This window comes from Athene noctua, chromosome 6 (assembly GCF_965140245.1).
Source record: "Athene noctua chromosome 6, bAthNoc1.hap1.1, whole genome shotgun sequence".
Classification (NCBI taxonomy): domain Eukaryota; kingdom Metazoa; phylum Chordata; class Aves; order Strigiformes; family Strigidae; genus Athene; species Athene noctua.
Genome location: NC_134042.1, coordinates 33357026 through 33383555, shown reverse-complemented (window position 1 = coordinate 33383555; position 26530 = coordinate 33357026). Strand labels below are relative to the sequence as shown.

The window sequence follows — 26530 nt, the reverse complement described above, 5'->3', positions numbered from 1 at the left end:
GCGTTATTTCTGTGTCACTTAAAAGGTTTAAGTGTCTCATATGCATTAATTGTCTTAATGCTATACCATTCATTTTGTGTATGGTATATGTACAGATGCATCTTTGTCTTATGTGATAGTTTAAAAGCCTGCACTGTTGCAAAGAGATCCTGCATTTGTTTTCTTCTTAAAAATAATGTATTTGTTCTGATGATATATGCTTTTAATTAAGCAAAGAAATTAATATAATGTGAAGTATAACATAGGCATTAGAGAATTCTATTAGTTTGCAGTTGCTTATGGTGAAATCTTAGTTATTTTGTTTGCCAAGAATGGCTTGCTGATCATCTTCAGGGCTTTTTTTACAACTAGGTAGAGCCTTATGATCCCTAAATAAAGATAATTCATCAAAAGGCCAGTTCAAACACATTCAAGTGTCATTCCCTTCCTGTAAATTTAACGGTATATTCAGAAATATAACCAGATTTTGCCTTCATCTTTGTGAAATAATTTAAAAAATTGATTTAGTGAAGAACTGTAAGAACAAAAGAAGGAACAGAAAGAGGTTAGTTGGGGAATTAATAGTATAGAAACAAGAGTGTCAGGAGTGTATGGAGTATTTATGTCAGAAGAAAGGAAGGAATGACTTTGTTACACATTTTTAAATGTTATTTCCATTGACTGCCAAGGATAGCATTGTTAAAAACCCACTGATTTAAAACTTGCTTGTTTGTTTAATGTTTTTTAGGTTCTGAGCCCCTTAAATTACTTCTGAAAGTAGGACCCCTAGCCTCTTTGAAAATGCCACCTTTGGTTTTTATAGGGTACTGAATCTTAATCACACTTAGGAAGAAATGTGTATACTGTGATCATGCATACAGACCTCAGTTGGGAATTGGCCTACTCATGCCAGTTGCTGTATCAAGCACAGAAAGGAGACAGGTTTTCCTTCAAAAAAGAAACTGATTTGGAAGAAGATCTATGCATTTGTTTTCTGTTAGCAAGTTTCAAGAAACTTTCAGTTTTATGATATCTGTGTTGTCCACATTCTTGTGTAAACTTTTGCTGCCTGATTTTTGAGCAGTAAGAGATAGAAAATGTCCCAAGTATTAGTTTTGGCTGTTTCATTTACTTACATGTTGCATGCCAGAATTCTCAATGTGGTCTGAACAAATTACTAGGTGTTACTTCCTCTTCTAAACTAGTTATGGAAAATAATTATTAAATAGCACCCCCTTTCAAACTAATATTGATTTAGTATTGATGTCTGAATAGTAACACAAACTGATAAATTGGTGTTCCTTAGGAAAATATGTTAATAATCTTAAAACCCCAAAACAGTAATTGGTAAGTAATCTGAGTGCAAAGTGCATCTTGCAGAATGTTATCTCAGAGTTTCTCTATATATGGTTATGACCTTGATGAACAAACCTTTTTTGTCTTTAATTAGTTACAGAGGTTACGACTGTCGAAGCAATTTATTTTACACTCAGACGGGTGAAATAGTATACCATGTTGCAGCAGTGGGAGTGGTGTACAATCGACAGCAGAACACACAGCGCTTTTATCTAGGTCATGATGATGACATTCTTTGCCTTGCTATTCATCCCTTAAAGGACTATGTGGCAACAGGCCAGGTAGGATGCGTGTTTATCTGCAATATGAATCTGAAGTTGTTACTACTGAATTTAGAAAAGCCTGGTTTGGAGGAAGGAAGTCCAGTCTACACTTATTCAGGTGAAGGACTGCATTTCTGTTGCAGATGGAATCATGTTAAAAAACTAACAGAAGTGTTTTTTCCAGTTCTTTATATTAATTCTGATAAGTCTTTAGTTGATAGTTCTTTTTAACTTCTTTTTTATTTAAGAGTAGATTCATATTTTTTATTCAGTGTTACATTGCTTCTTCATGATAACAAGTGGAGGAAATGTGCTATTAAAATACATTTTTTTTAATGTCTCAGTTGTGATTTTAGCTATGTTATAACATTCTGACATTTCAGTTCCATGCATTTTGTTTTTGGTTATCACCTATAGCCAAATTATTTACTGTTTGTACATGCAGCACAGGTATGTGTGTTGCTGAAGTATTTATAGTAGTTCATTTGATCTTTTGCTAGTTTTAGGTAAATTTTTTCACTCATCTTTTTGGACAAACATCTCTTCCAATAAATGTCCATATACCAGGACTTGAAAGTTTGATTAATGTTTCAGGGTTTTTTAAATTATTGTCATAATCATTATTGTTAGTGTATAATAAATTGGAGAACATGTGAACTAACATTTCTAGTAAAATAAACTTCTGCTTATAATGCCCTTAATTTGTGTAAAAATGTTTGAGATTAACATACATTTGCAGGTCAGTTTAGCGATTAAAGCCCTAAATGTGAGAACTGATTTTATTTAATTTTGGAGTAGTAAAGACTATGAATAATAATGTGCCTGGATTTACTATATTTTAAAATACCTTATGCTGTCAACAGAATGAGTCACTCAGTTATATACTGTTTTATATATACACATTATATACTGTTGTATATTACATTACCTGTAGAAATTTGGTAATGCAGCAATCAAATTCCCCATGCAACAGTGGCTCAGAAAGGTTTGCAAGCATTGCATCTTAAGTTTGTTTTCTTAAGTCCTGCCCTCAGTTTTAAACACAGAAGACTGTTCTTACGGTTTTGCAGCCTTTTTTTGCGTACTTGAAGTGCAAAACCTTTGGAATAGCAAATAGTCTTGTAAATACTGACTAGTAATGCTTGTACATAGTTGAAAATAAATTATATTCAATTTATTACCAAGTTCTAGTTAACCTACATTAGTGCCATTCTAGTGAAGATTGCTCCACAGGTATCAGTGCATCAGAATCTGATTTGTAGGCACTTGTAATGACACCAGAAAGCAACAGAAGTCACCTTGATCTCTCAAACATAGAGTAGGTTACATACTAGCAATAAAAATAACCTTTTATTTTTGGATAGGGAATGACTGATAGAGAAACGATGGAATAAATATGCCACATTGCAATCAGTGAAGGGCTTTCCCTGCCCCTGCACCAAGAGGACTCTAGTTAATTGTGGTTGATGTGCCTGGGTTCTTTGGAGGGAAGAGCGAGCTAGCTGGGGAGTGGTTTCTGTAAAGCAGGAGAAAGAATAATATACTGCTAGCCAGACAGAAGCAATACTTGAAGAATTTTACAAAAGTATTTGTAAATATTATACTTTTAAACTGTATGAAGTAATTGAGAAATGGGAAAAAAAATATGGTTATAAATATGTATACTTTCAGGTTGGTCGAGATTCCTCAATACACATTTGGGATACAGAAACAATAAAACCGCTCTCAGTATTAAAGGGCTATCACCAGTATGGTGTTTGTGCTGTTGATTTTTCAGGTAATAAGTCTTTATTTATTGTTATGTCATTTCACTTTTCTGCATCAAAATACAAGCTAATCAATTCTGATGAGCAATTGGGAATTCCTTTACACTGAAGATTTGGCATTAAAAATATTCTCTAGTGATCAATGACAAATGAGAGAGGCTGTCTTAAGGTGATCATTCATTAAAAAGAGCTCCTGTAGAGTCTTGCATGTCAGGAAATGCAAGGTTCTGTGCCCTTAGAGCTTAAGTGATCCCTTCCGACTTTCTTTTGATTGTGTGAGGAAGGTGCACAGATCTTGATTGTTGTGTCTGCATTGTAACTGTAAGCAAATTTTTGAGCAAATAGATGAGGCTTGGGGTTTTTTTGTTTGTTTGTTTGTTTGTTTTTTAAATAAATTAAATCCTGCAAGACAATTAGGTAGCACACTGACAGATTCAGAAGGTCCAGTCACAGAGTTCTGGGCAGAAACCCAGTCTTTCTCTTCACCTTATACTAACACGGGAGACTGTCAGTTAAATCTTTTGAGATTTTTGCACCCCATACATTGAATTCCAGTGTTAAATGTCCTCTTCTCCACTGGCTTCTATTCATTCTTTAATGGTTTGGATTTACTAGATAGGATCTCTAACCTCACAGTGAAGATGGGTGATCACAAAGATGAATGGTTTGGGGTCTCTGATGCTTCTTACCTTTCTTTGGTTCTCCTTTTTTAAGACATGAATCTCAATTCCCAAATTCTTGCATGGATGCAAAGCAATTTCAAAGGATACATGTCAAAGTCATTGATCATGAGTGAGCACAAACATCTTTCTTGGAGGTTAATGTGGGATATGTGTTGGAGCTTCTTGAAGACTTCACACTGTTACAAAATTTAAGGATATTTCATAAATTTTATGGTATTGCTTCAATGCTTTCCTGTTTAGAAATGAACAGGGATTTTCAGAGTGAACAGAAAAATCTCACAGTGCAAACTGTGATGAATGTTTTAGTGCAACTGTGTCAGCAACTAGCTGAACAAAGGATTTGATAAAAATACAGAGGATCTAAGTGCAATTTTTAGACAGGGTAACTTAGTCCTAAACTCCATCCAACTGACCACTCAAGTGTAAAAGCAGAGACAGACTTGCCTCTAAATATACGTCATATTACTATTTACCTGTTTGTACATTGTTCTTATATTTGTGAGGTTACAATATTCTTTAATGGTTTCTTACTATTGCAACATAATGTTACATATCTACTCTCTTAATCATAAATTTATTTTTCTAGCGGATGGGAAAAGATTGGCTTCTGTTGGCATAGATGACAATCACACCATTGTACTCTGGGACTGGAAGAAAGGAGAAAAGCTTTCAGCAGTAAGGTGTGAATTTAATTTTGTTTTAAAATTTGTATCTAGCTTTACTCTCATATGACAGCAAGCAAAATATATTCATTAAATTCTGTAATAAATTAGCAGTTTCTATCCTTTAAGTGATACAGGTGATAACATTTAGCACAGCCTTAAAGCTTTCTTTGAAAGATAAAATTGAAGCTCTGATAGTCAGCAAGTTATTACAGTGACAGCTCAACTGTTGAGGAAAGAAGACATAGAAGACAAAGTTTATGTTTATTTGATGTGTTCTGAAATAATTTCTTTAAAACTAATTCCATGGACTTCTGTTGGCCCTCTCAGAGATGGTGATATATGCTTTGCCTTTCAGATCTTTTTCATCAGAGGTCATGTCTTCTTGGGACAGCAGTTTGCAGTTGTTTTCCTCAGTTCCCTTTTCTTCAAGGTTCTTTTCTTTTCCTTTCTGCGTCCTGAGCAGCCTGATCTAACTTTGAAGTTAGCTTTCTTTGAACAGAAAGTTGAACTAAAGAACTTGTCATGGTTTGAGTTTAGAGAGCAACTGAGCATCACGCAGCCGCTCACTTACCTGTTTCACCTCCGGACACAAACCTAGCTCAATAGCCTCCAAAGGTTAAAGATTATGGAAGTTTTTTTGACTCTGCATAGATTATTTCACATATGTTTATTAAATAGAGTTTTAATCTACGCAATAGAATTTCTAATGTTGAGTAATGTTTTTGAAACCTTTGACTTTGTTGTTTCTAAGGATCTATTGCTTTAAATAGAGCAGTAATGTAAGCATGTTTTTCCCCACTCTCTGGATTCACTATGTATACTCTAAATATTGTGCTGTGTAGGTTTGAAAGGGATTTAATTGTTCTCTGCAGATATAATATTAAAAGTATCAACTTCCATTTTATCCAGTAAGTTCATTTTTGCTCTTCGATGATGTTTACTTTCTTTTCTTTTTAAACACATTTTGATTTGCTTAACCACTGAGGAATGAAAATGCTGTATAGATGATTTTAGATAAAGAAGAGTACTCCCTTCCTAGTTATTCATCAGAAGCCCAGTTAGCTTGGCTTCTCTGGAGGTACTGGTTTGGGCCGTTGATTTGGCTGCCTTTCCTGTGATACTTTTTTTTCAGCTTTTTTTTATTTCCTAATTGCCCTACTCTCTGAACCCACCAGTCTCGCTTAATTCTCTTTTTTAATCAAACTTTAACCAGTTTATACTGGATTTAGTTTCTGGATTGGTTTTTTCCCTACCTAGTCAGAGGAATTTAGTAGGATTTTTGAGAGCAGCCTCTATACTTTGAAACTGGTTCATGATTTTTGCTACTAGTTCATTTAGTCATCTGAAAACGACAGAAGGTGAAATATTATTGCCACTCTTGAACAGGGAGCAGAAATTAGAGATTAGAAGATCTTCTGCATTTTAAAGAAAAAACCCAACCTACTGTCAAGCATTTATTTCCTTGCATAGATAGCAAACAGTTGAAAGCTGTTTTTCAAATTATAGGACTGAAGCAAGGCATTGGTTTTATAGAAGCATAGTAAGAAATCTAAAATGCACAACAGGTTTTTATATTTTTAGACACAAATGAAATTTCCATTTAAAATTTGATATAACAACATATGTTTTATTCCAGCAAGAAAAATAGAAAAATCTAATAAAAGTGGATGAGAATGCAGTTTATTTTCAAAATGAGAAATTTTTAAATAAGATTTACAAGTTTACACCTTTAAGTTTTATTATGAGTTGTCAAAGGTCTAAATACCATATGCCTGAACTTCATGTAAATATATAATATATTCTTCTGCACAGAAAATGCCACCTAGTGGATTTCTGAAGTAGCATAATTACTCCTCTGCTTTGGAAACTAAAGGGTAATGAAAATGTAATAGGATTCAATATGTTTGTTCTCTGGCTTTCTTCCTCCTCATAATAAACTATGGTTAATAATTTGGAAATAAATGTTAGCGAGATAGAAAAGCAAAAATAGCAAAAAAACACCAAACGAAAACCTATTTTAAAATATGAATACTTATATTTTTATTTAAAATATTTTGCTTTGCATTTCAGGGGAAGCAAAGATAAGATTTTTGTTGTTAAGATTAATCCTTATATGCCTGATAAGCTGATTACAGTTGGAATTAAACACATGAAATTCTGGCGTAGAGCAGGTAAGGAAACTTCAGAATTACACCATTTTCTGTTATTTAAGGTATAAATATTGCATCTGTTATAGTATTTTTCATGCATTAAAGGCAAATGTTTTCTCTGTATATCTAAGTTAGCTTTGCCTTAGAAATAACATTAATTGGCATTATGGCAGTAGCGGGAATTCTTTTTTAAGGTCAATTTGCCATGGAGCTAGAGATGTACAAGTAGAAAGGACCTTGGATTTCCTACTGTCTGTTTTTATATCATAATAATACAGCACATCTGAAAACGTTACACAGCTGCTCTAAAATCATGGAACAGTTTTTGGAAGAAGGACCTCTAGAACATGTATGTTATAAAGAGGCACAAATATAAGTAAACTTAAGGTGATAAAAATCCACATACAAAAATTCAGACAAAGTACTTGAAGAGAATATGTGTCAGTTGAGACCTGTTTGTTTGGATACTTTTGTTGAATTTGATGATTAAAAACCAAGTTAGAGCAGCTTGCTTTATCTGCTGGAAAAATTTTAAAGAGTGAAAAATGCATTCCCTGATATTAATGTGAACTTTGTTGTTTCAAACCTCAAAACATATATAAAGACATATGTGCTACAGAAGACTATCTTATCTGCTAAGAATTTTCTAATTATTCATGCAGAATTAATGCACACCAACTCACATGAGTCCTTGATAAAGATTAATTTTGGAGAGAAAAGTCTGTGATGAAAAAATGACACTAGCTTTCTCAGTTCTGGCTCCAACAGAAATTAATTTAGATTGCCTGAGAGCAAGCTGTTGAAGTATATATAAACTATTAATTTTAACATTTTGTGCTTGCTACCTATAGAAATAACAAAGTGTGTCAGAATATTTACTGGATGAATTACTATGATTTCTTTAGAAAGAAACCTTAACTGTGATAAAAGCCTGGAGATGTTGATTCTAAATAAAGAAATGAAGTTGTTTAAAATGCCTCTTTTCTCTCTGGCATTGCTCAGCAGCAGGAATCAAATTTCACTAATGCTATAGCCCATCTGTGCGAAACTGCAACGGCACACTGGCAAGGCAGTCACTGTGAAACACACAGTGTTAATGTCAGGAGTAGAGTATCAGTGCACCTTAACAAATGCCCCATCTCTGAAATCTGCACTAGAGCTGATGCATTTGCTGGAAAAATGACACCAGAGTATGTGCTTTGGTCTAAATTTCATCAGTGCCAAGTGATGGCAGAGAGGTGCAGAGACCTTGCTTCTGTAAGTATGAGAACAGTATCAAGTGTCAGATCCTGAGGGGCTTCTGTGTTATACCACATGAAGTTTCTTTGAGGATTGTGAACATATAAAGCTGACTTTCCAGCCAGAAGTTACTAGGTGTTATAACTGTCAAATTATTTTTTTTTTTACAGTATTTTAAGGAATTTTAAAATATATGTAGCTGGAACGTTTCTATTATCCAGAGACCAATACAGCAAACTTCTAAAATAAAATGAGAAATCTCACTGAAAACATGTAGTGAAAAGGATGGGATGTCAAGATTTAAACGTTTTTTTTTCTTTCAAGTTAATTTTATTAGGAATTTCTATGAACCGTGTGGTAGTTACTAAGGGTTTTTTTGTTTAGATGCAGGTTTACAAATGCACTTTGTCTGTGTCGGTATATGTACCTATTCAAATCTATATTCAAGTAGTAAGTTAAAAGTAAGATTTTTTTTTTTCTTGGAAGATGCCAAATAGTAGAAAAAATTTGTAGGAACTCCTCTCAGACTCACGTTTTTTGGAGAGCACAGGTAAACCAGAAGAAAAGGGCTTGTTGTAGGATTGTATAGTTTTTGGAAAATAATTCTAAGCAAACATCTGATGACTTGTTTTTGGTTTGAACCAGGCGGAGGACTAATTGGGAGAAAGGGCTGCATAGGTGCTTTGGGAAGAACCGATACAATGATGTGTGCGGTATATGGCTGGACTGAAGAGATGGCGTTCTCTGGAACTTCCACGGGGGATGTGTGTATTTGGAGAGATGTATTTCTCATAAACACTGTCAAAGCACATGATGGTCCTGTGTTCAGCATGCACGCATTGGAAAAAGTAAATAAACTGCTCCTTGTTTTTTGATGTCTGGACAAAAAAGTCTATGACATTAGTCCTTTCCCAAATTCAGGAATCCATGGCTTTATATCCATTACAGAAAAGCCTTGTGAGGTCCAGATTCAAGATAGTGTTCTACGCATGTCTCTAATCCTTGTCATGTAGCATGCTGCTTCTCAAACCTTTGTTGACCAGGGACATCTTATTTATCAATTTTCATGACCTCTTACTGAAGAAATATGACTTGATAAGTAAAAGTACTTTTTGATTTAAGCATCCATAAGTTTGATGGAATATGAGAGCTTGTGAGAGGGGAAGAAAATCATACTTTACTATTTTGTGCTGTAATTACTGCCTACAAGTAGAAGCATTCAATCTGTAGATCACTAAGTACTGTCTCCTGATTCTTTTGACTCAGGAAAGCCTTTAAGCATGTGCTTAAATGTGAATCGGTGTTCCAGTTAGATTACTTGTATGTGTGAAGTTATGTATATGTTTGTGTTTTGCTAGGTCAGATCAAGTTATTCCACCTTCTAATATTTCAGTTTCAGTATAGCAGCTTTGGACAAAACACGTGTTAGTCATATTGAAAAAACTAAGTGCTCTGAAGGAAAGTACTTACTATTTCAATATCAAGTATACCTGTTGCTTCATTAAATAGCTGTAAATAATTTTTGAAGACAGAATGGCAGAAATATGCATATATTTGACCAATTTAAGCACTAATCAAATTTTTGTGAGTGGTACTGAGTTTGGCTTGGAGTAATGAGGTGAAATGCCAAATGGATATTGAGGCTAAATATCAAGAAGAATGTTTCATTATGCCAGTTAAATTATATTTCTAGTGTGGTAGAAACTTAGTGGTTAGAACTTTTAAATCCAGCCTGTGTACATGGGCTATACAGAACTCTGCTGCCTTCAACAGAAGGAGAATTCAATCACTTTGCTGCTCTGGACTTTTTAATCTCTAAAATCTGTAGTTATGTGCATTAGTGTTGTATATAATTCATTCTTAGTATTGGCAAAAATAACTGAAAAATTAAGGAAATAAAATAATTGATTATAGCTTGTGATTATTTTTATTAAATTTTTTTTCCTAGGGATTTGTCACTGGAGGGAAGGATGGGGTGGTTGCTCTCTGGGACGATACCTTTGAACGTTGTCTCAAAACCTATGCCATCAAAAGGGCTGCTTTGGCCCCTGGGTCTAAAGGTAACAGAGACCTCTACCTATTTATTATTCTATTTAAGATACCTTATTTAGAAAACTTTCTGTGGAATTGCTTTCCCCAGTAGGAGGAAATCCACATTTGACATAACGGAATACTTCAAATTATTTTTTTAAAGCTTTACTGATTCTAAATAAGTAATTGTTCTCCTGGGAGGGGAACTGTGTTGTAGTGTCTGTTTGCACACTTGGCGGCTGCAGATCGTATTATTTACCTTACTATCTGCCTGAGTGAATTGATTTAACCTTGAGGCTCTTACACCCAGGTGATTCTTTTTTTTTCAAGTGGCAGCCAAAAAGTCTATTAAATTTCTAATCATGCAGTATCTTGTCTGATTCTTTTTGTTTTGGAGGAAGAATGAAATTCAGAATTGTGGTCAGTTTTGTAAGGTATTAGTACATTTTATGACTTAATTTTCGGTAAAAGCATAAGTCTTTTGAAATTAGATAAGAACATTTTAATCCCTATTATTCCTATTTCTCACGTTTCATCTTGATCTTCACGATGATTTATGGTTTCCCCTATTTGACATTCTGAATAGCCTTTTCTCTTTTCTCCTCCTCCCGCTGCCACCTTAAAATTACATCTGCTGTGTTCTAATGTACATGGTTTGGTTTTCAAAAGTCATGAATGGAAACACCCATTAACTAAAACATTCTACTGCAGTGTCTCGTTCTCGTATCTGTTTAATAAAAAGTTAGATTTGAAGGTACCATAAATGCTAGCAATATAGTTGGTACTTCATATGCCCTTTTTTCACTAATATTGGCAGTGAGTCAGGTTGATTAAACTTCAGAAATACATCATTGAGAAGAAAGATTTGTGTCAGTTGGGTAGTTGCTAAAGACTCCCCAATGAATTCAAACGTGTCAGTTCTTTCATGCAGGAATATGTTTTTACTTGTTTACTACTGAGTATCTTTTTTCTCCAGTGAGAATGTAATATGCATGCATGTGAAAAATACTCTTTAAGGCATACCTGACAATCTTCTGTCTTCTCGCATTTTAACATTCTAGGTCTCCTCTTAGAAGATAATCCTTCTATACGTGCCATATCTTTAGGACATGGTCATATTTTAGTGGGCACAAAGAATGGTGAAATATTGGAAGTGGATAAAAGTGGACCAGTAACTCTGCTGGTTCAGGTACATTTTTAAATATCAGTCAAATATTCCATGCCACAAACACTGTTTTATTTTTCAAGTAAAGACTGTTGTGAAATAACAAACATTTTAATTATTAGTGAAGTTAGTGAGTTACTATCACTTCATAGATTTTTAGTGCTAGACTCGACCATTATGACTCTTCAATGAGCAAAACCAATTACATAATTTCATGTACTAATTTGTTCAACAAGTTCATCCTTTCAAACAGACCAAGATCATATTTCTGTTTAAAAAGAAAAAAAGGAAAAAGGTGTGTCAAACAATGGATCCTCCACTAAATTCCTTACTTTTTCTGAGTACTAATTACTGTTACTATTTTTAAAAATTGTTTCCTTGAGGTTTATTTTTAGTTTTGCTTTGTAATTATGTAAAAAACATTTCTGTTTTCTTTGCTGTACTAAAGAGACTGCATTTCTTAAGCCCGACTACAAAACAGATTTTTTACTTTGTATCATCATATGATTTTCTTTCATACTTAATAAAATCTGTGGATCTTTAATTCACACTTCTGAGTGGCCAATGCAATATGTAAAGAACTAGATTTTTTAAAATAATATATTAGAACCTAAGGTAAAGAAAAATCTGTATCATAAAATCATAGAATAGTTTGAAAGGGACCTTTAAAAGACCACCCTGCAATGAGCAGGGACATCTTCAACTAGATCAGGTTGCTCAGAGCCCCATTGAACCTGACCTTGAATGTTTCCAGGTATGAGGCATCTACCACCTCTGTGGGCAACCTGTTCCAGTGTTTCACCACCCTGCTTTTAGAAGATGTCTTCCCCATATCTAGTCTAAATCTACCCTCTTTTATTTTAAAGCCATTACCCCTTGTCTTGCTGCAACAGGCCCTGCTAAAAAGTCTGTCCCCACCTTTCTTATAAGCCCTTTTTAAGTACTGGAAGGCTGCAATAAGGTCTCCTTGGAGCCTTCTCTTCTCCAGGCTGAACAACGCCAACTCTCTCCGCCTGTCCTCATAAGAGAGGCAGGTGCTCCAGCCCCCTGATCGTCTTTGTGGCCTCCTCTGGACTTGTGACACCGGGTCCATGTCCTCCTTATGGTGGGGCCCCAGCGCTGGGCACAGCACTGCAGGTGGGGTCTCATAAGAGCAGAGTAGAGAGGGAGTATCATCTCTCTTGACCTGCTGGCCACACTTCTTCTGATGCAGCCCAGGATACAGCTGGCTTTTTCAGCTGTAAGCACACATTATCGGCTCATGTCCAACTTTTCATCCACCAGTACCCCCAAGTCTTTCTCCACAGGGCTGCTCTCAATCCCTTCATCGCCCCAGCCTGTATTGATTGCACTGACCCATGCACAGGACCTTGCACTTGGCCTTGTTGAACTTCATGAGGTTTGCATGGACTCACTTCTCAGACTTGTCCAGGTCCCTCTGGATGGCATCCTGTCCCTCAGGTGTATTAACTGTACCCCTCATCTTGGTGTCATCTGCAAAATTCCTGACGGTGCACTAGGTCCCACTGTCCATATCATTGACATAGATGTGTATGAGGACTATTTCTCAGGGAGAATTTTTCTCCAGTACTAATTACTACTATAATTTTTTTTTCACTTTTACTGTAAGTAGCAGGGTGAGATTTTTTTCAGGTGTTCTAAGTTTCTATTCAGATATTTCTTATTATCCTCTAAAGATACATAGATATGTATGTTCTCTCCTGTTTTGTTTTTTTTTTTTTTTTTTTTTTTTTTAACTTCCTTTAATGTATTATTTCATATTTCAGTTTAAAATACAAAGTCATCTGATTCATTGTGTTTTTTCAGGGTCACATGGAGGGGGAAGTTTGGGGTCTAGCTACTCATCCTCATTTACCTATTTGTGCCACTGTAAGTGATGACAAAACCTTAAGAATATGGGATTTATCTCCTAGCCATTGTATGTTAGCTGTTCGCAAATTGAAGAAGGGTAAGATGCTTAGTATGAAAAAATATTCAACCGAATTCAGTTGACATTTACTATCATTATGAATCTTCCAAAAACTAGACTGAATAAATTCATTTGCTCAAGTTAGTTTATCAATGCTACGTTCACGAGTTACGTAGCACTTAAGCTAATGAATCTGTATGAAAGATTTCTGTGTAATACTGTTCTTAAGATTATTTGCAACTGTAACGTATTTAAGTCAGTGAATTTAAAATAAGAGTTGAGCCAAGTTGCTTATAGTATTGCACACTTTTTTAACAGTGGAGGACTTCAAATCTAGAAACTTTTGGAAGAAATTTTAGAAATAATTTTGAATTTCTTTTCTCTCTGAATGTTCAAAGAATCTGGAATTTCACAGAAAAAGAACAGTCATAAAATTCTTACTAATTGTATACTGTATAACTAAATTCTATTTTGGTAGATGGAAAGTCTGTTTTAAGTGACATTATACAAGGAGACTTTTTTTACGATTAGACCAGACTGGCCGTAACAAGCTTTCAATGATATATATGTATTGCTAGATAAAGGAATACAACAGGCGTTCAGTAAAGCATTTTGATCCAAACCTTAATGGAAGCTTAGCTGAAGATGGTTTGGATTGATAGAGTACGTGTAAGAAGAGTCATGAGCTAGCACAAGCAGGGATTAAACAAGAGTGTTTCAAGTTGGTGAAGTTTGCATAAGTCTTAAGGCTGGTATTTCTTAATATTTTTAAGTGTAATTTTGGCAGAAAAATAAGGGCTGTGATGGCTAATTTGCTGATGAGACATATTTTGAGATGCTTTGGCAGTCTTAAACACCTATGTGTACTGTACAGAAAGAGACGGGTACTTCTGCAGGCTGCAGTAATGGAAATGAGAAAATATTTGGTAATTAAAAAAGGCAAGACTCAATGACTGTAAGAAAAAATGTCTGTAGCTGAGGAGTAACTGAGAAGCTGAAGGCTCACGATATTCTAGGTGATTGCAGGATGACAATTACATGTGATAGTGAGGTATTTTTCTCAGGATTTATTGAAGTATTCATGTAATTTACAAGAGACTTATCAGAATATTTTTTATATACACCTCTCATCTGTGTTCAGATGAATGAAATTAAACTGAAAGTTGAATATAGAGAAAGAGGATCTGCAGGATAAAGAATGAGAAGCTTTGTGGTGGAGTCAGCTAAGTAGAGGATTACTGTCTACAAGTTATTCAGAGGAGCAAATAATAAGGAAAAATATTTACGCTAATTGGAAATTCCTTCATGGAAACAAAGCTATATAAGCTGACCATAAATAAATTTAGATTGAAAATTAAACTGTTTTTCAAATGAAACTTGATTAAAAGGATTATATAACATACTGACCGTGATACCAAATGACTGGATTCTGAGTCCAGAAGGTCTTTTCCAGCATGTCCTTACGAGATCAAATGATACTCAGAAGGAGAGCAAATTAAAAATAGACAATAGTTATTAATCTGTATTACTAATGTAGAACATATGTTTATTTCCATATTAATTGACATAATCTAAGATTCTGGGATTGTGTACTTGTCAGTTTGCCAGTGGCTTCTGCGTGCTATCACAGGATGCAGAGCTTGGAAATTGGCAGCATCTAAAAAATTTAATTAGACTATTATACTACAAGAACAGCTTTCTTTTACTACTGGAAAAATAATTCTAAAAGAGGGATTGTGCACTGTAAATGTACCTGAATGCATTTCTGTACTCTTCATAGGAGGTAGATGTTGCTGCTTTTCTCCTGATGGAAAAGCATTAGCTGTTGGTCTCAATGATGGAAGTTTTTTGATAGTTAATGCAGATACTCTGGAAGATCTAGTCTCTTTCCAGCACAGGAAAGATGTTATTTCAGAGATCCGATTTTCTCCCGGTAAGTGATTTAAAGATTTTTATGTCAAGTTTTTTCAAGCAGGCTTTATAACCTTTTAAAGATAAAAAAGATAGAGATTTGTAGTACTCTTCTACATGTAACAAATAAGTCAGCAAGACTGATATTAATATTTTGAAGAATATTGGGTGACAAGTCCTGTGTTGCTCATTTAAGTACGAGATTATTGGAATAGGTTTGCTTGTAGTAACTTCCTGAAGGCAACAGTCCATTTTAAATTGTGAACCTCTGGCAGCCTTCCAGTGTCCCTAGGGTTCCACTTTGAGCTGCCCGTTTCACTCTTCACTGGCGTTACTGTTAGCTAATGAGAATGCTTGAAACTGATACGTCAGAAAGTCCTCGCATCATCTTTTTTCTTCTTTTTCCCCCTACAGTGCTTAGCACTCCCAGTGAGGCTAGGTTTTTGTTGTGGGGTGTCTTTTTTTTTTTTTTAACAGTACAGTTCTTATTTAGGAACTCATATGTATGGCCTGAACTAATAGTACTACTTCAGTGAAAATAATCTTCTGTAGGAGAAATTTGATGCAAATTACTGATACCAGTTCTCATGCAATATTACTTTCTGGTTATCTAAGCCTTACCACTCTCTGAGGGTAAATAATATTTAAAATGTCATCAAATAGTTTTTATTGTTTGAAGATGTAATTATGTAATAGCTCTATATTTCATACTGATTTTGATTACACAATATGAACATTAGTCTGTCTGTATAAATTAGGAAATTCATTTCAAAGAAATCTGGGTTGCATGTAGCTAAATTCCAGAATGTACTTGTGTTTAATATACAGAGCACTACCATTTTTGAAAATGTTTTGTATTTTTACTCATGTATTTCAGGGGCTGGAAAGTACTTAGCTGTGGCATCCTGTGACAACTTTGTAGATATCTACAATGTAATGAGCAGTAAACGAGTAGGAATCTGCAAGGGAGCCTCCAGCTATATCACACACATGGACTGGGACATAAGAGGTAGGTGGCATTCATTCTAAAAATCTACTGGAAGATTGATTACATTATAGACTACACATGAATTTATGGTATCACTGACAGTTTTGTTTCTTCAGTTTTTGAATATGCTCACAGAATCTGAATAAATATAAACCTATAAACCCATGAATTTTACTACTATTTATATAATGAGAAGTGGTGCAATTTGAAGTAAAATAAATTGTCTCTGTGAATTGGTTTGTTTGGGGCTTTTTTACATCTTCTGTGTTTATTGTTTGACTTCCTGAATAATGTACTGCATAGTGCAGTTGCATCTGTAGCTCAGGAATATGTCAAAAATAGCAAAAAGACTGGATTTGCTGTCTTCTCACGTCTTAATACATGATTAATTTAAATACTAACTGTTGTGGTTTAAACCTGGCAGTGAAAAACCACACAGCAGCTCACTTACCCTCCCCCAGCCTGAGGGGTGGGAGAGAGAATTGGAGGGGTAGAGGTATGGAGACTTATAGTTTGAGATAAAAATAATCTAATAATTGAAATAACGTAAAATTAAAATAATAACGATAATAGAATATACAAATAAGTGATGCACAGTGCCGTGGCTCAACACCCACGAACTGATGCCCAGCCCCTTTCTGACTAGTGATCTCAGAGGAGAGAAAACCCCGAAACTGCAATCCTGGAAGAGAGAGCAAGAGCTTCCCAGCCAACCCTCCTCTATATACTGAGCATGATGCTGTATGATATGGAATATTCCATTGGCCAGTTTGGGTCTGTTGCTCTGGTCATGCTCCCTCCTGGCTTCTTGTCCAACTGCACACAGGCAGGACGTGGGAAGTTGGAATGTCCTTAATTTCCCAGCAACAACTACAAACATCAGTGTATTATCAACATTCTTCTCATATCAAATCCCATACCGAATCCAAAACACAGCACTATTATAACTACTAAGAAGAAAAATTAGCTCAATACCAGCCAAAACCTGGACGCTAATTTTAGTCCTGTTTCATATAAAACCAAGGCAGTGCAGTTGTGCAGTCTATTAGTTCCTGCTCTTATTCCTCTACATAATCACTTTTGAAGCAGTCCAGTTTAATTTGAGAGTGTTGCAAGTTAGCTTCCTCTGAGAATTTTGAAAACAGAAAGAGGACAGAAACATTAGTGAGAATTTCCCTCAGAAAAGAAGTAGTATAAAGGCAATCAGAAGTCACCTGCTTGGAAGCAGCTATTGGCCAGGGAGCATATGGGCTTCTCAGTCCCAAGAACACATGCATACTGGTCAGCCAGTTGTCACAAACAGGCTCTGAATTAGACCCAGTACATTTTGTCTACCATCTGATGGGACAACCATAAACAGAAAAGTGATGCATTATTACAGTTTTCAGAGAGGAAGAAGGACTGTGAATTTAAAGGGTTGAAGGACTCAGATCTTCAGAAGCCCATACTTCCAGATCCACTGTTTATGTATGCAGCTTTTTCCAAGGGAAAGTAGTTTGTGTATTGCTGTTAGCAACGAAAAAATACAAAATAACCTTTTTTCTTTCTTTTTTCCTTTGTAAAATGGAATGTTCTAGTTAATGCTAATTTATAATATGTAATACGTTTTGTAGGGAAGCTCTTGCAAGTCAACACAGGTGCTAAAGAGCAGTTGTTTTTTGAAGCTCCTCGTGGGAAAAAACAGACAATTCCTAGTTTGGAGGTGAGGAAATAGACTTTCTTCTTAACTAGTTTGCACATTAGAGTTATGATACAACAATCTATACCACATAAGAGGGAATGATGTATAAAACTATAATTTACTGGTCTGTTCAAAAAGCTTCTGTTTAGGCATTTGCTGTCCTTTATCCTTTTTTGCAGCCTGTTCAATTAGATAATGTAATCAGAATGATAAAATACATAGGGGATGTCACAGTTGTCTCCTGTTAAGAAATGGACATTTGACTGACTGACTTGTGAAAATATCACTGGACCTCTGTATGCCTCTTTTGGTACCTAAACACCTTTGAAAACCTATTGCAGATTACTTAGCCCTAACCTTGCTGTGGAAGACCTCATGTCTATCTTTATATCACAATGCAGTATACATACGCAAGCATAGCATATTGTAGCTATAATATTGATTTGTTTTCTCAGACACAGAGCATTGTTGTAGGACAGAGAGTGAAAATGGACAATTTTCAAATAATATTTTCTATGAGATTGAAAGTCAGGGTTGAAAAATGTGATTTGTTTTCTTTGGCCTGGAAAGGCAGGTAAGGTCTAAATTTTAAAAATACTTCAGAGGTTTTGGAACTGGAAGTTAATAGAGGTAAAATTAAGGGTCACGAATGAAATCCTGACTAGTCAGAAAATAAGTGCTTAATATATTATCTTTTAGATGTGACGTATCTTTCAGTGCAAGGACTTTTTCTTGAAATCAGATATGGAAGAAAGCTGCCTGGGAAGAAGCATGCTGTGTCTCAAACAGGTTGTTTTTGTAGGTGGAAAAGATTGGCTGGGCATCATGGACAAGTGTTTTGGGCTCTTGCTGTGAAGGGATCTGGCCAATAATTGGTGAAGTCACAGATGTAACTGCTTCATGCCTCACTAGTGATAGTAAAGTATTAGCCACAGGAGATGATTTTGGATTTGTGAAACTGTTTCGATACCCTGCAAAAGTAAGTAATTTTCAGCTATTCATTGAGAAGATTGATTAATAAAAATACAGTTTTTAAAAACTGTAAAAATTCATTGCTTAGAACAAAATAGTGCTTTTATACTTTTGTCCTTACAATCAAAGAAGGCATTCAATATTACACTGCAATTTGCAATGCATTAAACTTTCAGTTTGTAAGAATGACCATTCCAGGTCAGACTAAAGAACCATCTCATGTATTGTCTATCACTGACAGTGGCAAATGCATAGGAAAAACTGTAAGAATGGGAATGGGACAGGCACTGTCTAATAATATATTTGGAATTAATATCATCGGTGTGGTTTTTATCGGTGTTGGTTTTAATCTGTTAAGCTCTTAGTTTGGAAGACAGCATTTCTCATCTTCATTTCACTCACGATCTTACAGACCTTTATTCTGTCCAATTTCAGTCATTTTTCTCTGATTTGAAGAGCTTTAGTATTATTTAATCATGCATCATGGAAAAACTATTCCAGAAGCTCATTATATTTTTACTGCTCTTCTAGAACCTTTCTAGATTTCTGTACATTTATCAGTAAATATGTCTTCATTTCAGAATATTTTGCTATGCTAGGAATGGTAACAATGCTCAGCTATTGACTCAAAATATTCTATGTGCACTTCTTAAATCTGTTAGATTATTTTCTGTCTTAGGAAAAATGATCCAGTGTTTATTGCTGGAATCTGTTTATAAACAAATTCTTGCATGCTTCGTATGGAAATATGGTTAACATTTCATGAAGTTGCTATAGGAGAGGATTGTGACAAATCATGTGATCCATACAAACGCAAGACAACTGAAGTGTAAACTGTAAAGAAGTTAAGAATGTGTTGTGCACTGGCAACTCATTTCAGTTTTACCCAGCAGACTGGTTAAATTTGATCTGTGACCTTTCTTCTCCCTTAGGGAAAGTTTGGAAAATTTAAGAGGTACGTTGCTCACAGTACCCATGTAACAAATGTCCGTTGGACCTACGATGACAGTTTGTTGGTCACTGTTGGAGGAGCAGACACCTCTTTAATGCTGTGGACTTACGAGATGGAAGGACATCGGGATAGCAGACAGTGTGACAGTGAAGAGTCTGATTTAGATTCTGAAGAAGATGGAGGTCAGTAATAATTTGTAAAACTAGCTGGATTATGCTATTTCAGGAAGACTATTAATGGAAACCTAATTTAGAAATAATCAGGTTTTATATAGGATTGTTTTAATCTTAAATAGTGAAGATGCTTCAAAAATTTAAAGTAAAACTTCTTTTGTGAGAAAGGACTGATAAACTGTTGTGAAGAAAATGATAATGAAGTGTTTGACTTATTGCTTTGAGTCAGTATAAATATAAAAAGACTCTTGACATCTTTTAAACAAAAAAACATTAGAGGTAACTTGCAAAAATCTATGTAGAAAACCACATTAATCACAGTTTAGATTTGGTTATTAATTCTAATGGAATTAGGTTGAAATCTGTATAATGTGAGATCATAGCGCAATGTTACAGCATCTGTTTCCATAACATGAAAGTGTAATAGACTGAGGTAGGCTGATGTTCATATATGGAACAATCTATTGTTTCATAATATCAATAGTTATAAGGTGTTAATTATATTTTGTCGAATTAACTTCTGTTGGTTTTGCCATGCTTAATGTTTTCCTTTTCAGGTTATAATTCCAAGGGTTCATGAGCCTCCAAACTTGTTCTTTCTGCTGCCAAGTGCAATTTTTCCTCCTAATTAATTCCTCAGTCTTCAAGGATTTTTAAACTATCACTGCTACTCTTTTAAGAGTTCTGAATAATAAATTAACTTCACTTTTAACTAAAATCTACTAAATAACCAAAGAGATGCTTTAAGTATTAAAGGCATATTAAACATTCACTGGAAAAGAACTTTTGTGCACTGTCTTTCTGGTTAAAAATATTGAAGACTACATCATCAAAGTGATTTAATTGCCTGCAGGAGGACTTGGTCAAATGTAGCTTTCTGAACCAAAAATTTAAATCTTCAAGAGCTTTTTGTTCACCTTCTGCCTGTGACCTGTTACCACATCTTTGACCAGTAACCTTCCCTAGGTGCTGGTACTTTACGCAGAACCCTCTTAAACTATGTGTTAAAAAAAACTCTGAGAGGTCTGTTAAACTTACAAGAAAAGACACTGTCATATTTTTCCACAAAAGTTTCTCTTCATCATGCCCTATTAATTTCAGTTAGAGTTAAGAACTATTCATGAAGTTGGAATTAGTAGTCTTGATCTTTGAAAGGGGGGGGGGGGGGGGGGGAAGAGGGTAATAGCCCTGTCACTATTAAGATTTTTTCTATGTTTGCTATAGTAAACATCATGTTGATGTGCCCGTCCGTAAGCATTGTGTAGGAACCCTGGGCAGACCTACAGATTCCATCCTAATGGATGGATCCTGAAATGGAGAACAGCCTGGCACTAAATCTTCCAGAACTTAACAGCTAGTGTCATGTAGCAAGGTCCTTTGTTAGTGATCCTGATAAGGCAAGCCAAGCACAAATAGGTTAGTTTTGAATGTCCCTTGAATCTTTGTTATTCCACAAAGATACTGTAGGGAATTTTCTTCTTAGAATGTCTTTTATTAATAATGTTCATCATTCCCAGCTGTTTCCTTTCTGTTGTGTATTTATATTACTAATAATGCATGATGTAATTGTTCTTGTAGTCCCGTACATTGTTGAAATCTGCACAAATTATATTATTTTTTTCTGGAATCTTATTTTGTTTTGATACTGTTCACTGTGATTTTTGTTAGGTTATGACAGTGATGTGACAAGGGAAAATGAAATTAATTACACCATCAAAGCCTTATCAACAAACATTAGACCAATGTTTGGAATTAAGCCTCATCTGCAACAAAAGGAGCCAACCTTAGATGAAAGGTAATTGCTAAATTACAATTCTCACCAAGAAAGCAATCTGAAAAGATAATTAATAGTAAAACATAATTATATTGGAATATGTATATACAAATTAAAAGGGTATATATAAAAAGAGTGCAAGTATTTCTTTAGAGAGAAAAAAGCCCAAACAAGAAAAATTTTGCTAAAGGATTAGGCTGTATCTCCTTTTCAGAGAGCACAAAAGACTACAAATGATGTATGTATATTATGAAGTTTGGGGAGTTTCTCGAGATAATTGAGTTACTTACTGGTGTTTCATAATACGTTCTTTTTAAAACTTAAATAGCAAGTGGTATCTAGTAGTGGTATTACAGGCATGAACCTGTACAATTATTTTATTGAAAGACAGCTCTCAAATTTTTGGTTTTGCCAACAAATTATTCTAATTCAGCTGTAATTGCTCATTGCGTTGTTTCTGTCTCCAGATAATTTCACCTGTCTTTTGAAAAACTGTCCACAGTGGTTCTACAGTTTCTTGGATAATGAAGTATGATTGCTAGCAGTGTTAGTTTTATCGCTTGGTTCGCTATTTTATGCTTTAAATGAGAAGGGGGTGGGGAGAAGAGTAAAATAAGACAGAAGATAAAGTAGATGTGAAATTAGAAGAATTTACAATCACTAGAACATAATCTGTTGTAGAATCTGCAACTGAGCACAGGACCCTGAAAGTTGTTGTCAGCAAAATAGATGTGGACAGTGTATGTGAGCGAAAAGGGAAGAGGGATTCCTGACATGATACAGTGGCAATTGAGGAAGGCTATGATTAAAGAGAGGGGAAGTGAGGAAAACCCAGCGCAGTAAATTAGGTGTAAGGATGTAGAGAAATAGCAGATTGGAGACTTCCTGCAGGAATGTGAGGAGTTCTGTAAGGATGAACATGCCTCTTTCTGCAGTGAAGCTGACGGATCTGTGATGCCCTTGTTTAGAAATGCAACCTGACATTTGTGGGAGTTTTGGTGATATCTTCTGTTTTTAGGTTAAGTTGAAGGAGAGGATGGATGCCTGCATATAAAGCTGTGGCTTCCTGTCTTGCATTTAAAATGAGAAAAGGTGTTTCTGTTTATTAATTAGATGGATTTGATGTGAAAATCAAGAAGAAATAATGTGTGTGGTATCAGCCTGTTGGATTTATATTTACTCTTGTTAATGAAAGCTGTGATTATTATTTTTTTATATGATAGTAAACCTCTTGTATTTCTTTAAATAATTATTTCTGGAAGCTGAGTGAGTTGTGTTTTTCAGTTTCAAATAAAATATTAAAGAACATTAATTCCGTAGTAAGGTAATTATGTTCTGATTCATAAAAGTTTATGAAAGAATTCCATTTCCTGCATTGTTTAAAAGTTTGGGGCCCTAAAACTTCAAAGAAAAGTTTTTGTGAACAATAAAACCAGAATATGGTTACTGTATGCATTTAAACGTCTATTCTGCTGAAGACAATATTGTGTAAGATTGGTAAATGTTTAGTGGGTCTACTTTCATAGATACTAATTTTTACTTGATTTTTATTTCCTTTTGCTTCCTATGAAGGCAGGGGGTAGTGAGGTAAGTTCATTTGCACAAAGTCCAGGATCATATGCATTTTAATAACTTAATCTGCTTGGGAAAACAGTTATACTTTTCAATAGAAGTGAAGGTTTTAACTCTTCACTATTAAACAGTAGTTTGTAGAAAATAGTATCTGGGTAGAAAAGGGATAAGGGACAACGAAAGAGTAAGTCCAGGTCTGAGTCTGAATAGGGTGCTAAATAGAGTATTTGGGAGGAGGTGATCAAATCTCATCCTCTTTTCCTCAGTAATTGGAGTGGCTAAGAAACAGCTTGTCTTAAGCAGCTGTAGTCAGAGAGCTCACCTAACTTCTTGTGGGCTTCTGTAAGACTATATCACATTGTTGGTGCATAGGTCCAACATGGAATTAAAGGTGCAGGGAGCATGTTGCGGAGATGCCTGAAGTGGCTATATGAGCAGTATCACCATGTCTGCACCATTGTGTTGGAGCTAATAAAGCTTCAGGGACAAGAGGGGCGTTATTGACTTGGCTGCAGCATTTTACCAGTGCACCTGTACTACTTCAGGATCTGAGCTGCTAGGTCCACACAGCATTCATATGACATGCAGAGTTGCTAGCTTAGGTGCCCACGTTAGGTAATAAGGTTTTACACGTACTCTATTTAGAATATATGCATACTCAAAAACGTGCTCTCAGATTTGTGGCACAACAGATCCTTAGACTGTAGGTCACCCTCCAGACTTGTAGACTGAGCTGCCAGGACACTTGGACTTATACTGGTTAAGAAAGAAGACCCCTTCTCATGCCTACCTGGACCCTGTTTCCACAATGAAACTCTGTGGTGACATAATAGAACTGTGTTAATCTCTGTATCCTTCTGTAGATGACTTGACATAATCAAGAAAGCCACTGTCTTCATCTAAATTTTAGATCATATCACTAGCAAACTTTTATCAAATCAATTCTGGTGTTAGGCTTTTAAAAAATTCTGTATCTGTAAAGTCAGTTATACACACTCTGTAGAACTTATATAGACTTTTCTTCTGTGTTTGTTCATTTACAGTGTATTTGGGTATACTACTGTGGTGGGTTGACCCTGGCTAGTTGCCGGGTGCCCACCAAAGCTGGTCTATCACTCCCCTTCTCAGCTGGACAGAGGAGAGAAAATAAAACAAAAGGCTTGTGGGTCAAGATAAAGAGAGGGAGATCACTCAGCAATTAGTCATGGGCAAAGCAGGCTTGACTTGGGAAAAATTAATAATTTATTACCAATTAAATTAGAGTAGGATAATGAGAAATAAAGACTAAATCTTAAAACACCCTCATTCCACCCCTCCCTTCTTCCCAAGCTCAGCTGTGCTCTCAATTTCTCTATCTCCTTCCCCCCAGCAGTGCAGGGGGTTGGGGAGTGGTGGTTACAGTCAATTCATCACCCATTGTTTCTGCTGCTCCTTCCTCCTCAGAGGGAGGACCCCTCACACTCTTCCCCTGCTCCAGCATGGGGTTCCTTGCACAGGAGACAGTTCTTCACAAACTTCTCCAACATGAGTCCTTCCCACGGGCTGCAGTTCTTCACAGACTGCTCCAGTGTGGGTCGCTTCCATGAGGTGCAGCCCTTCAGGAACAGACGGCGCCAATGTGGTTCCCCCACGGGGTCACAAGTCCTGCCAGCAAACCTGCTCCAGCATGGGCTCCTCTCTCCATGGGTCCTGCCAGGAGCCTGCTCCAGCGTGGGCTTCCCCTGCTGCCCTCCTTCGGGCATCCCCCTGCTCCATTGTGGGGTCCTCCCCGGGCTGCAGGTGGAGATCTGCTCCCCCGTGGACCTCCACGGGCTGCGGGGGCACAGCTGCCTCACCATGGGCTGCACCGCGGGCTGCAGGGGAATCTCTGCTCTGGCACCTGGAGCACCTCCTCCCCTTCCTTCTTCACTGACCTCGGTATTTGCAGAGTTGTTTCTCTCACATATTCTCACTCTTCTCTTCGGTGGTAGTTGCACAGTTTGGTTTTTTTCCCCCCTTCCTAGATAGGTTATCCCAGAGGCGCTACCACTGTTGCTGCTGGTCTCAGCCTTGGCCAGTGATGGGTCCATCTTGGAGCCAGCTGGCATCAGCTCTGTCAGACACAGGGGAAGGTTCTAGCAGCTTCTCACAGAAGCCACCCCTGTAGCCCTCCTGCTACCAAAACCTTTCCATGCAAATCCAATACAACCGCTTAGAGTGTGGGTAGTATTATCTGGCATTCCATGTTATATGTAGGCTTGTTATACTGACTGCCAAACATTAGAACAGATGTTTCTTGTAGCAACACTTTATTAGAATCCTTGTATTCTCAGGATCACAGGTACCTACCAGTGTGGAATGTGCTTCTGAGAATGTCTTTCAAGTAATTTTGACTTTGTGTAAAAAAGACATTCTTTATCAGAAAGTATCTGAACCTCTTTTACTATTGAGTGTAGGAAGAGTTTAATTCTCTATGCGAGAAGATGAGATAAATACTGTAGGTAATTAAACTCTGAGGCTATGTGTAAAGACTTCAAAGACCATGCCAAAAATATAGTTACTCTTAAGATTGTTGTACCTGACAGCTGAAGTGGAATTCATAAACCCTAGCTGAGTAGTGAAGTTCCCTTTATGTGGAAGGAAGATGGTTTTTAGTAACCAGAGTATTAAATGAGATAAATAGCAAGGAATAATAAAATAAAGGAAGAGGCATACCTGAAATCTCATCTGTTTCCTACTTGTGTCTCACAAAAGCACATCTATGAGGCCAGGAGTTGTAGTCCAAGACCATGTCATGGATGTAGAGTCAGAAATATCTCAGTTGGGCACCAAAACTTGATTTACTAAAGTGATTTTGATTCTAATATTATTAGAAAGGTGAAGTTGATCTCACTTTTTATGTTGTAAGTAGTAGGATGACATAGGAAAGCAGAGTTTTAGGCCATTTAGTCTATCAAAAATTCAAATATTTATCACCAGGTGAGTCAAAACAGCATCAAAACTTCTGGCAAAACTCCTTTTTGCTAAAGCTCTGCAGAAAGGAATGAAAGAATCCCTATGGTCAGAAAGGGAGAATAAGTAAAAGAGGCTGTGAAACACTGCCAGTCTGGTAGGTAGGTAGCTTCTCTTTGAAGTATGGAAGAGGAGATTCTGTGTTTGGTGTAGCGTAACAATTTTCTTCCAGTGATTGTTAATTCAAAAAGTAAATGCAGTTCCCATAACATGAATGTGAACAAAGGATTATTTTTGCTCTCCAACAGAGGTAGTGTCCTGTTCTCAGTTTTCTGGTTTTGCTCATAAA

General features: G+C 36.0%; 1 protein-coding gene across 9 annotated transcripts in view; it reads left to right on the top strand.

The window, feature by feature from the left end:
* EML5 (EMAP like 5) overlaps positions 1 to 26530 on the top strand; it is a 116842-nt gene that overhangs the window by 56057 nt on the left and 34255 nt on the right. For 5 of the 9 annotated variants that reach the window (XR_012633799.1, XM_074908503.1, XM_074908502.1 and 2 more), the window contains exons 14-28: positions 1430 to 1616; positions 3270 to 3375; positions 4634 to 4727; positions 6783 to 6883; positions 8747 to 8949; positions 10050 to 10161; positions 11194 to 11321; positions 13125 to 13266; positions 15008 to 15160; positions 16016 to 16147; positions 17740 to 17828; positions 18610 to 18786; positions 19712 to 19913; positions 21573 to 21699; positions 23251 to 23265. Coding sequence is in view for 7 of the 9 variants with exons in the window: in XM_074908503.1 (XP_074764604.1) it covers positions 1430 to 1616; positions 3270 to 3375; positions 4634 to 4727; positions 6783 to 6883; positions 8747 to 8949; positions 10050 to 10161; positions 11194 to 11321; positions 13125 to 13266; positions 15008 to 15160; positions 16016 to 16147; positions 17740 to 17828; positions 18610 to 18786; positions 19712 to 19913; positions 21573 to 21699; positions 23251 to 23265 (1968 nt within the window). In the remaining 2 variants the exon portion in view is untranslated. Of the gene's footprint in view, positions 1 to 1429; positions 1617 to 3269; positions 3376 to 4633; positions 4728 to 6782; positions 6884 to 8746; positions 8950 to 10049; positions 10162 to 11193; positions 11322 to 13124; positions 13267 to 15007; positions 15161 to 16015; positions 16148 to 17739; positions 17829 to 18609; positions 18787 to 19711; positions 19914 to 21572; positions 21700 to 23250; positions 23266 to 26530 lie in introns of those variants that run through there. The other 4 variants (XR_012633800.1, XM_074908506.1, XM_074908505.1 and 1 more) reach the window with 2 other exon arrangements.